Source organism: Temnothorax longispinosus, chromosome 3, assembly GCF_030848805.1.
Source record: "Temnothorax longispinosus isolate EJ_2023e chromosome 3, Tlon_JGU_v1, whole genome shotgun sequence".
NCBI lineage: Eukaryota > Metazoa > Arthropoda > Insecta > Hymenoptera > Formicidae > Temnothorax > Temnothorax longispinosus.
In genome coordinates, this window is record NC_092360.1 from 7,447,718 (window position 1) to 7,466,357 (window position 18,640).

General features: G+C 44.6%; 1 protein-coding gene across 7 annotated transcripts in view; it reads left to right on the forward strand.

Moving 5' to 3' along the window:
* Positions 1-18,640, forward strand: part of Tfap-2 (transcription factor AP-2) — a 207,943-nt gene that overhangs the window by 108,128 nt on the left and 81,175 nt on the right. Inside the window, exon 1 of one of the 7 annotated variants that reach the window (XM_071772103.1) lies at positions 11,056-14,088. The exons of 5 other annotated variants lie outside the window; for them this stretch is intronic. In XM_071772103.1, coding sequence (XP_071628204.1) covers positions 13,813-14,088 — 276 coding nt within the window. In that variant the 5' untranslated portion in view covers positions 11,056-13,812. Of the gene's footprint in view, positions 1-11,055; positions 14,089-18,640 lie in introns of those variants that run through there. One more of the 7 variants, XM_071772102.1, reaches the window with a different exon arrangement.

An 18,640-nucleotide genomic window follows, 5' to 3' on the forward strand; every position in this document is an offset into this window, starting at 1 on the left:
ATTAAACTTCGATACATTTGAAGCTACATTATTGACGCTATATTCGTCAAATCAGTTTAAGTTTTTTTCATCAATTTCGTAATTAAGCTTTCATGTAAATTTTGACTAAATAGAAATAAGACCCTGTATGTAAATTCATTGAAGCATAAATTCCCACTTTTCGTGGATCTTTACGAAAAGTACGATATTGAGAACAGCGAGAACTCTGGCAGACAGTCAACTGCTCGCACGAAGCTGCGCCGTCGTCCTCTCGTCCCGCACGATCACGGGGGCAATTACCGATTATCCATTTTTCACCACGTCGCGTCGTCGTGCACAATCCTTCTTTCGGCGCGCAAATGCGTCCGGGACGGTGCACGACAGTCGTCGTGGAGCATCGGACAGCGAGATATGCACGAAGAAAATGAGGGGCGAGCGCGGTACGCGACGTTGCTTCGTTACTCGTTTTGCAATGCGACCGTCTGAGCAGAAATGATTACATGTAAATCCACGTTTCATACAGCACGCACCATTACAGAATGCATCATTACACCATTACACGCGGAACCGTCCTCCAATAAATTGCTGTAAATAACGAAGTAGTTTATAATTAGGGAAGAAATATTTCCAACACGCGTATGGCATACATTTAAAACGTTGTTATCAAGTTGTGAGTCACTCGGAATACGAAGAAAAGAAATGTGTATTCACGAAATATTTAAAAACAGATTATTTTACGGTATAATATAATACAGTATTATATTTAAAATGCATAATACACAAACTTGACATGTACGTACAGTCAAAGTAATATCAAAGATAAAATCGATGAGAGCAAAACGATGACAACTTCTTGTACCAAGGAATTAATACAAGTAAAAATATTCTATTTTCATCACCGCGCGATTACTTAAAAATAGGCGGGCATCATGAGAACTCAATTCCGGCGACAATCCCGCATAGCTCTTATTAAATTTGCATGTTTAATTGAGCTTGGCCGACTGGGAAGTACCGGTCGACAGCGTTGACCGGACGAGTCGGCTACGGATTCATAAATCTTCGACGATCCACCTCGTACTTCGGGCGGCTACGCTCGACTTTTTCGATCGGGACCTCGTTCGGTGTCCGATGCCGCAGGTAGATGAAGAAAAAGCCGCGCTCTCCGGCATCTGCTCGCTTGCCCTAGATCGAGCCCTCGTACGCGCGATACACGCATCGTCGTACATACGCACGCACGTACGCACGCCGAGGCGCAAGATCACGCACACGCTCGCACCGGGAACGATCCACACGCACGCGTTATGAACGGACAGAACGCGTAGGAACAAGGTGCGTTGGTCACTAGGGCGTTGACCTGATGCTGGGCCGGACCAAACGAGCGCGAGTCGAGCGGAATCTCGGCGCGGGGTGGAAGGGACGGATCAACGCGGACGGGGAAAGAAGGGAAAGAAAGAGAGAGAGAGAGGGGAAGAGAGAGAGAGAGAGAGAGAGAGAGAGAGAGAGAGAGGGAGAGAAAGAGGATCGAGTAAAAGAGGATCGGTATTATACACGGAAAGAAAAAGAAAAACCCGAGTAGGTACGTGGAAGCTTATTTGTGCGACGCTTGCGAGTGGACACGCGGAAGGGTAGACGGGGAAAGGCGCTTGAAACGTGCGAAAAATAAAAATGCTGATAAACACTAGGAAATATTTCTCGGAGAGACTGTGTTACGCGAGCGAAGGCGCAGCACGAGGAAGATAATTAATTGAGGAAGATAGCGATCGAAGCGATCGTGCTGCACACGGCATATTTACATGCGAAATTTTACAAATGATTACTATCGCGTGCATTTTTCCTCGTTATTTTTTTATTGTCAATTGTAGATTAATGTTAAAGGCTGTTTTTTAAGTTATGTCAAGTGATCGAAGAACTATTGTGAGCAAATAAATGAAAAGATAAGAGAAACAGAAAAGATATTGGCGAATATGAGGAATTAAATGCACGTGATTATTTAAAAAAATCTATTCTGAATTAATTAAACAATTTATATATCTTGGACATTTTAGGCTAAATGGCAATTTTTAAAAAATTGTAACAATTGTACGTTTAACAATAACCAGATCAGAAAATCTCATTGTTTACGGACAAATCGCGTCCGGAAACGCCATCGACATTTTTACCGCTGCCTTCTTTTTTCCTTTCTGAAAGCACGACAGGCTTCGTTTTGCTTTATCGCTGAAAACAGCGATGGCAATTGCCTCTGCTGGGTCGCACGCGGAGTCGCGTATACCCGTAAGAAGCTATCCGCGTTGTAAAATCGCATTAGCACGTAACCGGACATACCGCATTCACCGTGCGTCGGTTAATGTTTGTCCTGTCGTTCCGCCATCCTCCTGGAGCGCAACGCGCGCACTCGGGTGCTCGAGATGGCTCCGACAATAAGTTTTGCGCTCATCGCGCCGCCCCGCAATTTATTTTACCTCGTCCTGGCGCACGCAAATGAAAACGATGTGAAGGGCGCGGCGCGTTTATCGAGGAATTAACGCGGAATAAACCACACCGACGCCGCGGCGGTTGCTTCTGCATCGGCAGGTGCCGCGAGTCACCGCAAATATTGATGTTGGAAATAAAATGACGAGTACGCGTATGCGATCTGAGTCATAACACACATGTGAATTATAGCACCTTCGGTGTTGCATACTGTAATTAAGAGGCACTCATCTAAGCGCTATGGCATCCGAGATGCAACGGTATATTATTGTAAAGGCCGCTATAAAGCTTTAAATCGCATATTTTATTTACTAGCTAATTCTTTCACAGGTAAATTCAATATTTTATTATACAATCAGTTTATAACATTCACCGATATCTTCCGATTCTCAATCGTCGCTGTTTTCTGTCGTTACATTAGTCCTCCATTAAACCTTTCTTCCTCTGTATTCCCTTTTTTTGTATTTCTGTATTCCCTCCATTTAGTTTCTGCGGTCATCTTTCTTTCCTTCGCCTTTTAGATATTCATAATAATATTTGTTTAGGTAGTTTTTTCATTTCTCATTTATTGCACGTATATCCATACCATCTAAGTTGCTTTATTCTTACATTGAAATAAGTATAATATTTTAAGAATAATAACAATAATATGAATTCTTATATGAGAGACATGATGTGCCAGGTTTTGTCTGAAATTAATCTAAAATTAATAATAGAGATTCTATCCGTTGGATTGATTGCTGCGCCCTGCGCCCGTACAAAAATCGTTCCCCTCTTGTACCTGTTACAAGTTTTAGCATATTCCGTTGGTGTATACGGCAGATGAAATTTCGTGCGTCAATGAGTTCCGTTCTATCACGATGACAGGCACTTTCTTGTTATTATTATTATGTTCCTGAAAAGGAGACATACGTCATGTTTAATAACTTGCAAATACGTACCTGTCACACATTCGTCACGCCTGATCGTCGACCTATCAAGCTTTATGAAATAGGTCGCGGCGGTCAACGACCGCGAGATCTCGACGGACTCCCCATGCAAATCGAGAAGTGGACGAGCTCTTGCGACATTGTGATATTCTCTATCGTGGATCATCTCCAATGGCAGATTCGTTTTTACGTCTACCGATCGATTTGCTGGTCCGTCTTAAAGCGGAGACTATCGAGGTTCGTGCACGTACAAGCGATTACATTGAAATGCAAAGAGAGTTACTGATAATAACAAGAAAACGAGGGATGCGTCACGAGCGAGCGCTTGATATCGTTATTCTCGCTCGCGAAACCGCAAACGGTCCATTCGGGATGGATTTCGATCTTGGACGATGCTGCTCGCCGTAATGGCCCGAGTGTATTCCGAGTGTATTTGTCGTTTTTTAACGCGCCTGTGCTAGATCGTCACATACGAAATATCGTTATAAATATAAAATATTACCTCGAAGCAGAATAACGAGTTTTGATAAGATAGAAAAATTCATAAACATTGGAGACTCTGAAAGTTCATTATTTAAGTTCACTTGTTTTTCGGAATTAATGTGCTTTTTTTTGTATTAAAATTGCAAAATTTCCCCATTTGAAAACAGCGAGCTTTGAATTCATCAATCGGGTATCAGATTTAGAAAAGAAGTGTTTAGATGCGACATCGGGAATAATCAAGTAATATTACAAATGTAAAATGTCACTTAAAACGGATAAAAGTCTTCTGGATTCAATTATACGCGACAACGGCCTCGTGCAGAGGTGATCCCGATCGTCGCGAGAGCGATATTATAAACCGGTTAATGAAAATTCAATCCCCGGCTGTGATTTAATATTTCGTTTTTGCGACGCGTCAGCGTGGACGACAGCGAGCGCGTTTTGCGAGCGCAACAAACGTTAACAACACGAAGAAGTATAACACGATAGAGTTAATAACGATTAGCGTGCGCGATCTAATTGCGCGAGATATAGTGCTGGCAATTTGTGTCGTTCCTCATGGAATCTGGAATGTAAATGGATGTTCTGAGGGACACATTTTACATACATAGTATCGATCGCGTGACTGGTCTCGTTATGTTAACACGCAGTAGTATATTGCCGAGAGCGCGGCTGAAGCCGCCGCAGCAGCCTTTAGCTCTCTCACTGCTTCCTTAGATGCTACTTCTCTATATCTCCGCCGCGGCTCTCAAGGATTTTTCAGTGCTTAGATTCAACTATTTTCTTCTCAACATCAATAATTGTCTATAAAAAAAATAAAACATGTCTGTATCGAAGAGTCTCCGAAGAATTATTAAGAGAATTATTAAAAGAAATTTTTATATAAAATAAATTGAAATCGCGTAGTAAACGTTTTGTAATAATTAAATAACAACGAATACGCGAGAAAGAATGTATCATTACGGATTTTTTTTGTAGCTTGAGAAACAATTCGCAAAATTGTAATTAGTGCATCGGTGTTTAGGATATGTTTAGTAAAAATCCACGTAGAATGGTCAAATAGAAATGTTGGAGAACACTTTAGAGATCACGAAAAAATACGATTTTATTATTTGTTTCTTTATCAATAAGTAATACATGAACTTAATAATGTCCGACAGAAAGCCTGTCGAATAGTGAAGGGGAAAACAATCAATCTCAGTTTGTTTTGACAGCACCTCAGAGGAAATTGTAAGTCGACCGTAACGGAAATAAACGCGACTGCTCGTTCCGCGAGACAACCGGCGATAAGTCGACCGGCCAGGCACAACAACGTGAACCGCGTCACCGCCGATTTCGCAATTGACGCAATCGTCGCGGTAGTGGCGAGTGGCGGCCCGGTGCTCTCGAGCACGGGTCCAAATCGCGTGATCGAAGACGCGATTGTAATAACAAATCTCTCAACAGGCCACGCCTATCTGCCATTATCATTGGCCGAGCTTGCGGGATAAGGAGCGAAATAGGTATGGACGGAGCACGCGGAGCGGCCCGTCGCCGCTGATTGCGATCGCGACGTCGATGGCAACGACACGCAATTGGCAGTGCAATTTCTAGTAGTCGACGCTCGCGTTTATCTCGGCCTATCTATCGCTCCCCATTTGAGCGCGCCATGCTGCCTCCTTTAATTCATAGAATCTCATCTGTTCGTAATTCGTAGCGTAAAGGGAGAGTCCGGTGCCCTATTTCTACAAACTCGACAGGTTGTCTGGCGCGCCGGTGAATCCTGACAGCCTTCCAAGAAATCATATTAATGAATTTAACAACATGACGCAAGTGCAACGCGGCACGTTACTCAATAGCTATATATGCGTTATTACGCCTTTCGAACCTAACGACACGAAGTACCCTTGTTGCGTCGGAAAACGAACCGCGGCAATTCCTATTTTAGATAAAGAATATTTTCCCGGCGTGAGATACGCGCATCGATCTTTAGCGATTCGTTCCTCCGTTCGCAATTTCGCGCCCCGCGTTAATTTTGCTTTCGTTCGGAGAGACGGCCGCCCACGATAACGACACGTCGCCGACGTCGCTCTGGCGAGGACGACGACACGCCGCTGCCGTCGCCGTTCTCGGCGCGAAAATCGAGCGGAGATAAGCGGAGGACGAGCACAGGTATACGTGCGGCGCGCGGGACGCGACGGGGCGTAGCGCCATTTGTACAGCAATATATTATCCCGGCGAGTGTATTACGTCGTATCGTGCAGGTTGGATGGCCTTTACCATCAGGGGGATATTGTGCGCCACCCATACGTGGCCACATATCCCGCGACACGGCCGCCGCTATCTGCATCCGGCAGAGACGCGCCCTCAGAATAGACGTGAAAATATGCTCAAAGATTTCTCTCGGGAATGCCAGGCACTGTTACCAGGCTCCTAGTCGTTCGTCGTCCCTTTCGGCGTCACTGACGTACTCGCATTATCGAGAACGGGTCGGTTATAATCTGAAAAATGTATCTTCCTCCTCGCCCCTGCCTCGCGCCGGATAACTTGACGGGGCGCTTTTTCCCCCCCTTCTCTCTATCCCTCACGAGGCTTTTTTCGCACGTGGTCGACGATCGTAGCTGTTCTCGGTAGTGATCTTCTGAACACGTGGGTGGCAGCAAGGAATTCTTAGTATATACGGCGATAAGGATTCGGCTCCTCCAGAAGAAACTGGTGAATGGAGAAAGAGATAAAAATATAAGATAGATAGACAGAAGATAAAAAGAGAGAAACAGAAAAATAGAGAGAGAGGAAGGGGATTATCGAGGATTATTTACGAAACAAGCGTAGGATTTCGGTAATTTGCATCTTGTATGAGAAATATGTTTGTAGAAACTTCATAAATTGTATTATCGTTGCTATTAATGACTACTTCTTTAACGACGAAATATAAATCTTATTTTAATTACTTTAAAAAATTCCAATTTGTTTTAGATTGTCAGATAATGATGCAATTTAAATCTTAATCTTATAATCGTGAAGTTAAATAATATACAAAAATTTTCGTAAATTTTCTTATTACAAATTAATACTCTTTAATATAGAAATTTGTATGTAGAATATGTATTCTATGTACAACTTATGTTCACACTTAGTTTTTACTAATCGAGGTTTTCTTACGACTTCATAGAAATATTATAAATTACGACAATCATACTGCTGAAGAATAATATATTTTTGAGGAAAATAATCGCGCGCGACTCGTCTTTCGCACGTTCGACTTGAAGAAGAAAAGAGTCATCAGGTTTACATGCATGAACCCAAGCTCAGAATATCGTCCACTCAGTCAGGACAGGTGCTTATACATGGCAGCAAAGGAGAGCGGGGGAGAAGGAAGGAGGAAGAAATGATCTGTCTTGGTATGCCGAGGGGGCCAGTCTCTCGTGAATCGTCGGTATCACCCGTCGGACCCGTTGTCGCCGATCGCTCCTCACCTGACCCGAATATTTTCGTTCGGTTAAAGCGATATTAATCGCCGCAACGAATTCCGCGTAATTACAGCGCGATTATAGAAATTGGCGCGTCGGTGCTTTCGTCGGCGTGACGCAATCGACACGGTTGCGCAACTTACTCAACGCGGATACGCTTTTATGGAATTTGTCCCATCCAACTCGTCCATCGACAACTTTTAATCTCCTCGCTTTTAAAAGCGAACGTAGCAAGTAGCAAAAACGAGCGAAGTCGTAAAACGTAAAACCGAGTAGCGAGTAAATATTCAAGCGATTTCTAACGATAAAAAGACTCAAGTAAAAGCAGCGTTAAAGGAAACGTTAAACGAGCGACAAGTCGTTAATTAAAAGGTCATCCGTATGATGACAAAGTCCAATCGAATCGATAGCAAATTGTTGAAATTGAAATGCACAGAAAATGTTTAAACGCAGAATGTGATTAGTTCATTGCGCATATAATAAGAATATGGAAATAAAAATGGATTAATCGAAAACTTTATTATTTATGAATATGCGTCCAGCTTATATGCTCGGCTAAAAACACTTTTCTCATGTTACTGATTTCCCACTAATTAAATTTTGATAATACAATATCGAATTAATTGAATCGTCGATACTCTTCTCGTAATCGATTACGATCGATCTGTATACTAACGACAAATCGTGCTTTAAAACCACCGGCGTCATTTTTACAGGTCATATTATTCAAAGTATATTATTTTTTAGACGTTACTCATAGGATGTCACTAAGAAATCATTATCTCAATTAATAAAAATAAAACTAATTTTTTCGTAATCGAGGCGAATAAAGTTATGTTTTAAATTGAAAACCTTACAGAATCTTTTCCATATCACTCATCATCTATCTTGCAGATTATATATAGAATAGCATATTATATTTCTATTTTTTTTTTAATGAGAAAATTTAGGGAGCATTATTATTCAGCTGTTCTCACTTTTTGTGTTCGATCACGCGAGCCCAACGTGAGTTCGCGCGAAGGGACCATGCAGTGTGTTCCAGATGAGTTTATTGCAGTTATTTAGAATTATATAGCGCTATTCATATCGCCGTCGCATTCTTTCCTAATGAGCGTCTCATTTCTTCCTCGTTGCCGCTCACATTTGGGCCAATATATGGAAGAATGCTCACAATTCATGCACGCGAGAGAGCTGCGTCCCGCATTCTCGTCTACGCGTGCGTTCGCGCACATTCGCGTGGATAATCCCGTTGACATTTGCCGCTAAATTGATCCGATTGGATCGGCTTAACGATGCCGATCGACGCGATCCAGCCTGCCCAGCTTTATTATATTGACCGCCATTGATTTAAACGTGCTCTTAATGACCCGGTATCAATCGGAATCAATTATCTTACCGACTCGCGTATAAATAATCAGTCACCGGTGGAAGGTGTGGTATATGGGGATGGAGCGAGCCGATCCTTCTATGGTGCGGGTCGCGCATAAGTCACGCTTGACGCGCTGTGTAATCGCATTTTATCGATTGCACCTTGAAACACGCAGAGCAGAGACGTCACGTGCGTCAGTTTCGATACTGGAAAGAAGCCGGACGATGCCGAGAATATGACTGATTGCACACTTATTACCTTCCTCTAATTACAGTTGCGCCTATCAATTACGCACACATACATCAGTTTTATTTCTTTATCTTCATCTTTAATTTTCAATAGTTGGCAGTACATACCGTTATGACATACCGTACATATATATGATATATTTATTTTGCTTTCAACGTCATGTACTCAATCGTTCACTTTATTGGATAAATGCGTAATAAACTTCCGAGTTTTTCTTAATTTTGTCGTTATTTAACTTAACTCGTTTACTTCAAGAGACTTCTCGACAGTCAATCTCGAAAATAAATCGATTACTAAATTATGTCTATAGCTACGACGCCATTAGATTTAGGCTCGGCAGTTAGTTAACTCTTTCGTTCGCACAGCATCGAGAACCGTGCGTGCATTACGTGCGCGAAGCTAATTAATAGAGCAGGTAACGAAGGTAGCGAGAGAGAAAGAGAGAGACCGGTCTAAAGTGATCTAGCGTTAGATCGGATCGGCGTGGATCGCTCGAGAGCACCTGACAGATCATACATCGCTGCGGTAACGATCTGCGACGGTGGAAAGACAAGGAGCCGATACCTCTTACGAAGATAGTGAAGATACGCGCCGCCGTAAACTGATGACACGCAGAACGAAAATATCTCGGCGCGCCAACGAAAAAGAGAGGGAGAAGAAATAAAAGGAAGGATAACGTTACGAATACCTGTCGTATAATATGGAGAAGTGAAGTGACCATTCGGTATCGTGAGAAAGAATTTAGTTGTGACCAGGCGAGATTTATTGCAGCGTAATAAAAGAAGATTGGCATTGTGGGATACACTTGAAAAATTATAAATGGCGCATAAGTTGAATGTTTATTTATCTTTGTTTGAAAAAAAAGACGATTGAAGACATGGACGGTTCAAATTTAAAACATCTTCCGCAATGTTCTTTTGCAAGACATGAGAAGTAGAATTAATGACGGTTTCTGTAAAAAAAATAGAATTTATTGAAACTTACATAAAATTGTAATGTTAAGTACTATCGGATTAGTTTAAATGCAGCACAGAATTGATCTTGTACTAAGCTTATAGTTGAACGTAATAATAATCATGGTAATTATATACGCTTATTTCCACCGCGCGATGTATGCAGCGTGTAATAAAAGGACTTTGCCTGTGAATTACATGCGTTGATAATTAGATGCTGGGCAGAAAAAAGAAGATATCTTTTACTTATAGAACCAGTCCAACAAATCCAAAAAGATTCGGATATCCGATAAATTGATCTAGCTAGATATCGGCGTGCCCTGCTCGCACGCAGCCTCGGCCGTCATCCGCGAAGGAAGCGACAAAGCGTGGACCGAGATAAGTATACACTCGAGTTCATTGACAAGCACGTCCCCGCGGGATCGTTTCCCTCCCGATGATCCCGGCGACCAGGAAGAAGAGAGAAGCAACGAGATGAACGGGAGGAAACATCAAACGTCCCACCGAAAGGAAAATGTTAAATCCATGCACGTCCTCCCTCCGTCCGTCTCGCTCAAGTTGCGCGACGATCTTTCTCGATCCGCAACTCTCGGGGACATACACCGCGTATTCTCGTCCGACGAGAGACGCGAGAGACGCGAGAGAGGGAGAGACACCGAGCGGTCTAGTCTCCGACTACGGTCGAACGGAGATAACGCTCGAGATCGAAGAGGAGGAACACCGCGGTGGAGGAAACGACGCGGAAGGGGCCTGGCAGGGCAGAGCGGGAGGACGAGAGCTCGAGACTTCGAGAGGCGTTCGTCGGCGCGGAAGCAGCGTCGACGAGGCCACGAGATCGCGATGAAGCGAGACGGAGAGCGCGACAGCTGGCGTCGTTGATGGTGTTGGTGCCTGCGGACGCACCGGTACCAGCACTACCAGCGACTCGCGATGGTAGCGTGCGATGGTGTTGGTCGCCGGCGATGGTGATGGTGGTGGTCCACCGGGCATATCGTGTGGAGCACAGCTTCAACACTTGCTCCACGCACGAGGGAGCGAGGGAAGGAGAGAAGGAGAGAGAGAGCGAGAGAGAGAGACACTTGCCCCCTCCTGCCGCGGGCGGCGCCACTCGAGGAGATCCTTTCCTCTTTTCGCCTCTAGGCCATTCTCGAGAGGCGCGCGCGCCAACGCGGTGTCGCCCGATCGGTCCTCGTCGACCTTCGACCAATACACGGGCGTTTGAAAGAGTGCGTATCGCGAGCTTTCCACCGGGTGACTTTTCCGAAAGTGACCTCACAGAACGCGGGTTGATTCGGTGCTCCCTTCCCGCGACTACCCCCTTCCGCTGCCGTACGGATTCTCATTAATCGTCAGCGTCACATCATCATCATCTTCGTCGTCGTCGTCGTCATCATCGTCGTGGTCGTCGTCGTCTCCTTCTCTCCGCCCCCACGTGACAGTGCACGACCACGTGGTCTACGATTGATCGATCGAGCCCTCGCCGGATGCCAACGTCTCCCGCTACAAAATGAGACAGATTCCGGAAAGTGGTGATTGCAGTGCTTTCGGAACGGCGAATTATGTAAGCCTTATGTAACGATAAAGATTCGTGCGTAATGCGTGAATCAGCCACCATTAGCGCCGAAGATTTTCGAGGCTCGAATCTCACGATTGCCGGCGAAGGTGGGAGCCTCGCGCGACGAAGAATTTGAAGATTCGCGTGATGCGCGTGATTCATCACGCAGGATCGAATAGCACGATCGGCCTCACGTATAAGCCGAGAGAGGATATCGGCATGCCTGCGTGCCGCGCGCGTTGATCGATCGAGGACGGCAATCTCGTCACCGACCACCGTCCGCGTCTTGATTCCGCGGTGAAATCGGGCCGGGTCGAGCGGCCAGGTTGTCGATTGTGAGAACGGTAAGCCGGCACCGACTCGCACCGCGGAAACCGGCCTGCCACGTGACTTTCGGTGGCTGCCCGCGGCTTCTGCGTCGTTCGATACACGCGAGCGTACGCCACTGGATGCCGTTGGGAGACGCCAATAATTTCCAAGAAGGTACCGAAGATACATCGAAGGGGACTCGCAAGTAGATCGCGTCGTTGATCCTCCGACGTATTCTCAAATTCATTAGTCATTCTGTTGACGGCGAAAAGGAAAAAGAAGGCCTGAATGACGGCGCGACGTGACTACATCCGAGGAAAATCCGTGCTTGATGACGGGATGCCGCTTAATTACGCGTCGACGTATCCGATCGAGCGATCGTAGCTGCTTTAGCGGAAAAACGCGGAACGGGAGAGATCGCGCGTATCGCGCGCGGAGCCGGAGAGTTGAATGCGCGCACAGGCAGGCGCGAGGTCGTCCCCCTCGACGATCGTCTCGAAACGAGCCTCGTCGAAACTCGTTCGAAAGCTGACGCATCGCGTGAACGCGAGACGCGATCCGGAGGCGATCGGTGACGCAAGATCTGAGGCATTGAACTGTCCCCCGCGTATTTTAACGCGACAAAATTTCATACGAGCGACAGATTGTCGCGTAACGAACGCGACAAGATTCCGCGACTTTGTTTTGGTCAAAATTGCAATAATATCCTGCAGATTATTATCGCGCTGCGCGCGTGATTGACATGCGCTCGCACAGCACGAATCTTGCCTCGCATTGCTCCGTTGCGTTATCGAAGTCTTGCTAAAACGACCGCGTAAAAGCGATTCCTCGCGCGATCGAGATGTCGAAGCGTCCGGCGAACGGCGCGCTGACAGCTGTTCGCAAATAACGTTGACGTTTGAGCTCTCTTAATTGAGTGGGACATAACGCGCGTCGGTAGAACAGCGTAGTCTCCTCCTGAGATGGCTCTTCAGCGATAGTGAAAGTTACGTTTGACAGCGAATTTGCATACAATTATAGCAGCAGTGCCATTGTAGCTCGTCACTATGGATACTCCGAAGCTTCTTGCCATAGCAGTGGTACACTAGAATTCCATTTGCGACAATTTTTCTTTAGGAAGGCGTTGCGCACGTGTGCGTTTCACGGCGTGAAGCGCGCCACCGATTTGTGCCACTTATTGTAAAACTGGCGTATGAGCAAACCGCGTATAATGGTTTTGTTCGCGACTGAAATTAGACATCATCAAACAGCGATGATCGCAAGAAGCGCATCACCACGATTAATGGCAGTTTTAATGCCTGGATCGTGTATGGAAATTTAATCGTGGAGTCAAGGCGAAACCCAATTGAAAAAGAGACGTCCTTAGGAACGACGTTTCGCTAACGACGCGCAACTCTGCGGTTTGAACCGCGCGAGCGCTTGTTGATATTTCTCTTAAATAAACCAAGTTTATCCGGTTAATGGACGATCATTATGCCATCAAGGAATAATCAGAGGAGATTGCCGCCGACGATGCGACCCAACAAACGTATACGTGGATATTACTGACAATCGGATCTTCGTAATTGGCCAAAGTTTAACGGCGATAGCGGATTTATGCGCATTCCTCTTTCATTAAACAATCATTACCGGATGATACGCGTTGTTCGCCGACCGTAACGACAAACAGATACACATGAGATGTATCGAACGAATTGAAGTTTAACACGAAGTGTATACACGAGGCTCTCATGTCTCATTATTGAACCATCCTTACATCATTGTCGTCGGAATTAGCAACGACAAACTGGCACAGGTTCGACCTCTGGATTTTTCTCTAATTGACGATGGCGTGCTCATTGAAATTCCAGGATTAAGTAACAGATATCTCTGGTGACTTCCGATAATTAGTCGCGGAACGAACGAGATTTTAAGGCGAAAGGAGGCTCTATGTGCCCGCGTCCGTACTCACTTGGCCAGTGTCGGTGTCTCGCTGTTACCTATCGGCGGCCGGCGACTATCTCGTCGGATCTGCGCGAGTCCCGGCGAGCGAGGTAGCGGGCATCATCGACGGACCCCGGAGTCCACCATGTCCGTCTTGGAGGCCGGCGAACCCGACCGGACGACGACGATGTCACCGTTGGACGAGGTCGTATCCCCGACTAGCGTCGAGTCGGAACTGATGGTCACCGACATGTTGGACGAGCACGAGGCCGCGCTTAACGAGCACGGCAAACGCAAGAGAGACACGGACGGCGAGGAGCTGACGCCGAGGAAGCTGCCGTCGCTCACGAGAAACAACAATGAGGTCGGGTTCGTCCTCGAGGGAAGTCCCGACGACGACCTCCGGGAGGATAGGGACGACGTGAGTCTGTCTTTTTCTTTTAGCGATATCGAATCGCACGCCGAATGGAATTCCGAATTGACGATGATATAATTAGATGTCGCAATCGCAAAAATAACTCTCGTTGGTATTTTTACATGCCTGGTGTAAAAAATATTTCCAATGGTATGCATTAACAGTGTCATTAAACGTTATTTCTTTATTTACTTTATAGTATTTGCGGAATTGACGGAAAATGAGCTCAAACATTTAAATATTCGTACCTTAAGATACGAAGATTAGATTGGAAATTAAATATTGCATAACATACCATATTTATGTGACTATTATTTTAAGTATATAGTTCACCGACAGGTATCACCGATATTTATACAGTCCACCGATATTTTTAACCATGCTCTCGTTTTTTTCTCATTTTTTTAACCTGTCTGCGCAGAAATGTATTTTTTCCTTTTTCGATACTTGTATCTTATATTGATATACCTTATCGTCACATTGGCGAACAGATTTCCAACCATGCTGCACGGAGACGGAATTCTCACGTGGTAGGAGAGAGAGAGCAGCTGTCGAGTGACGTGCCCGCCTACGCAACGGTTATACCTGTTTCAGAGTCCGCGAACGTATCCTATTCTGACACTCGGCAACAAATCAGATGCTCGGATCCACGGCTATAATAATACAGCGGCTATTAATGCGTGCTCTTTCGCGCTTTAGGAGATCTGCATCGCCGGTTGTGCCCTTCTCGAGCGATTATTATTCGCATTACATATTCCCATTGTGAAGTCTTGACGTGATTCAAAACGCGATGCGCATTTCTACTGTTTGCCTAAGCTTTTCTCTCGGCGCTATAAATTTAATGACTTTATTGTCTATGTACAGTCGTTCCGTGTTCTACAGAGTAGGTACCGCTATCAAAAGGAGAGTTGTATTTATCAGGCTGAAAGATAGCTAGTATTTTAATTGCGCGTCTAATGTCGTTAATCAATAACGTTGACTATGATCTTAAAAGGAATACAAAATCTCTGAGCAGGAATGACCGAGCGCTTAATAAATTAACCATCACTGCTGTCGAATGTCAAGAGCTTTTGATTTATTATTTATACATCTCAGAATGAATTATTTTAATTTGTAATACATAAATATGACAGGGATTGCTGCACTGGTGTATTCGTTATAGGTAACGGACGATCATCATCTTAAAAATGATCGTCGAAAGATTATTATCATTTCGATGGAGATCCTCGGTACAATCCTCGATTGTTACAAGTTGCGTCGGACGATCGTTCCGAGTACACCGCTCGTCTTTCGCTCTTCGTTCGCTATTATGATCCTTCCCTTGCCAAAGGATCAACCTGAGAATGAGAACGAGCGGGTCGGCTTGTATGACAAGCCGCGTAGGCAACGTCGTAGGACATGAGCCTGACGCGAGGTCGCGATGCCGCGCCGCGCGAAACGGGTTTCGGGAAAAATCCGAGTGCGCGATCCTGAGACGTGACGGGTGCCGGCGTATTGCGGCGCGTTCGATGTAGCACGTGGTGGCTACGCCGATGATCCCACCGTCCGTCCGTGGAGCGCAGCATCGGGTATTCCATTAACCGCGTTTGCGAGTCGATGCGGCGGCGGCGGCGCGCAGCCGCGCGAGCGAAAAAAATTATCCTTCGCTACCGACTCGGGCTCGTGTCGTTAATTATATCCTCGGAATCGGCGCTTTCGCGGTGTCTAACGATGCCGTGAGTTACCTTAGGTAGCTTCACGCTTCTCGTGCACGTGATGAGGGAAGATTAGCTCGACGTTCTTTCGGCGAACATTTCGTGACCGACGACGTTTGGGAAATAGTCTCTTTTCTCGGGGTAGGGAATTCCAGCGTCTAGTTTTAATGATCACCGTTAACCTTTTGCGGGTGGAAATCGATATATCGAGTTATCTATACTTAGGAAAGTAATTGTGCCTTTGATCTAAATCTAAAATTCTAAATTAATCTACTAAATCAATATGAATTAATCTAAATTAATCTTAATTAATCTAATTAATATAAGATTTATACTAGAAAATCAATTAAATTAAAATCTTGTACAGATCACGTATTAGGAAAGGGAAAGTCATCCCGTGAAATGTTAATATTTTTCCTATTGATTACTACACGAAGAAGCAATAATACATAAATACGTTATATATTGACAAATTATCAACGATAAATTTCTTCGCTCACGTCGTACTGGAGTTCTTAAATGTAACCAACTTTACTTAAACTTTGATAATTCGACGTAGCAACGTAGCGCTATCGCGCAATCTTAATGCCAGCATGCGCAAAGGTATAACCATAATGATAAATCATAGTTAATAATATAATTGGACAGCAAGATTAATAACATATAGTGAAATAATGCAGATTCGTACGATTAGGCCACCATCGCGCCAGTGTAACTCGACATGATGTGCCATTGAGAGAATTATACAGTATTGTATAATTATTTATTTTTAATAAATAGTTAATAAATTTTCCCTGAGACAGAAAATAACAAAAGTAATCGTCAATAAGGAAATTATATGCGCGGACGTGTGTCGAGAAAGCTGTCGCATCGAATTTCGCGAGTAATGACGTAACGGCGAGCGCATCGATCATCGGTTATCGCAGCCTCTAAAACACGCAAATCATTTCAATTTTGCGTTGTTGCGAACGTTGACGGGACACGTAGGAGGTGAAAGCACCGAAAAGTACAGCGCGCTAAAATCGAGGCCCGTCGAGCCCCGTGCTCGCTGAACGTGGATAATGTCGTCTCGTTAAGAGGCCAGTAAACACCGCAATTGATCGCCGAAAGATCCCTCGTATGACAGTTTTAATGGCCTGCAGGTAATCGCCTTCGCGTCGACGACTTGCGAGCGATTAAAGGTGAGGCTAATGCGCCTTTCACGTACCATGAAGGCGCAAGTACAGCGAAGGTGTGTTACGATGCGGCGAACAGTCTTTTCTGTGTGTACGTGTGTATGCGCGACCCTCTCTCATGATGGGTCGAACCTCGCAACCTCTCGCAACGAGATGCCACTTTAATTCGCGAGAAACAAGGAACACGGCCGCGCGCAATAAAATTTCAATAATTCATACCTTTGCGACTAGATCCCAAGGCGGGATCTCGTGCAACGGTAATTAATACGCTCGGGCAAATAATTCAGCGGGGTTCACTCCGAGTTTTGTTGGATAATAGCGTGTACATTAAGACAATTATCGTGCGTTTACACGTTTTTATTTATCTACTTCGTTTTATAATTGCGCCGCGCGGAGGAAAAAAAAGAACATTTCAGTAACGATGTTTTCTATCGCAATGGTAAATATATACATTAAGCACCGAATATAAATGAGTGATAATCAACGTAATTATCGACATCGGTATACGATTAAAAGTTTTAATTAATTGCTGGTATTTAATATCACGAGCTCGTAATCTCCCTGATTTAATAAACAATTTAATAAATAATTCTGGAGAAAAGTAGTCCATATTAGCAATGCGTTCTGTATCCGTACCCGATTTGCTTTTTAACCAAGCTGGATTCGATTCTCTCTTTGCAAAGATTCATAAGCATAATTATACGTGGCAATTAGTGTCAAAGAAGAAAAAATTTGGGTGAAGAGCTGTATAGATAAAAAGGTTTATTTTGCTCTTCGGTTAAATCCAATTCAATTTTAACGAAATCTTAACTTTATATTTAATTATCGTTGTTTAACGTTAAAAGCCTATTAAAATTATCAAAATACAGATTTTGTTCGAGTTGCCACTGAGAAAAGATTGTCTCGAGATCATCAGAAAATATACTCTTCCAATCTAATGTAAACTTTTTAAAATATTATGTGCGCTGCGCGTCTCCGCTACTTTTTTTATTCCCTGGATATTATTACCAGCTACCGATTATAATGGCCACAGGAGAGTGCCGTTATCTTGTTCCATTAAGAGGAGAAACCGCCGCATAACATCGTCCACAACGCAAACTATAAAATTAAAATTGGACATTCTCTCGTAATGTACATTATAATAAACATGCCGTTGATCTTCAGCATGTCACGTTTCACATTATCGTGCGTCCCAATTTCCTGCGATAATTATCTACGCATCCACGAGTACAGGGTGCTTCGGACTACACGTTTAGAACTTTCGACAAATACAAAATCAACTTTTTTTGAGAGTAAAGGATGAAGAAGGCATTCGTTACGGCTTTTAGGGTTCACAATTTGAAATTATTAGCGCGACGTCTCATTTGAGGAAAGCTCCGAGGATCGTCGTTGAGATTGAGGTCGTAGATCTCGGGACACTCTGTGTATGTACTCCGCGTGCGGTGGGTCAAGTGCCGGGATTCTTCCTCAAAAGCCACTTAAAATTAAAGATCAATCTTCGTGAAGTCTTAAACGTTTCGCGCGACGACTGTCGCCGCGAACTTTCGTCTCGCGCAGCATAATGACCGTCTGCGGAAAGAATTCAAGCACGAAACGCGGTAGTTTAAAGACCGCGAGATAAATCATCCCCGGCCATCGCGCGGATAATGATAGGTGGTGCAAGACGATCGCTCGCATCGCGCACCGTGA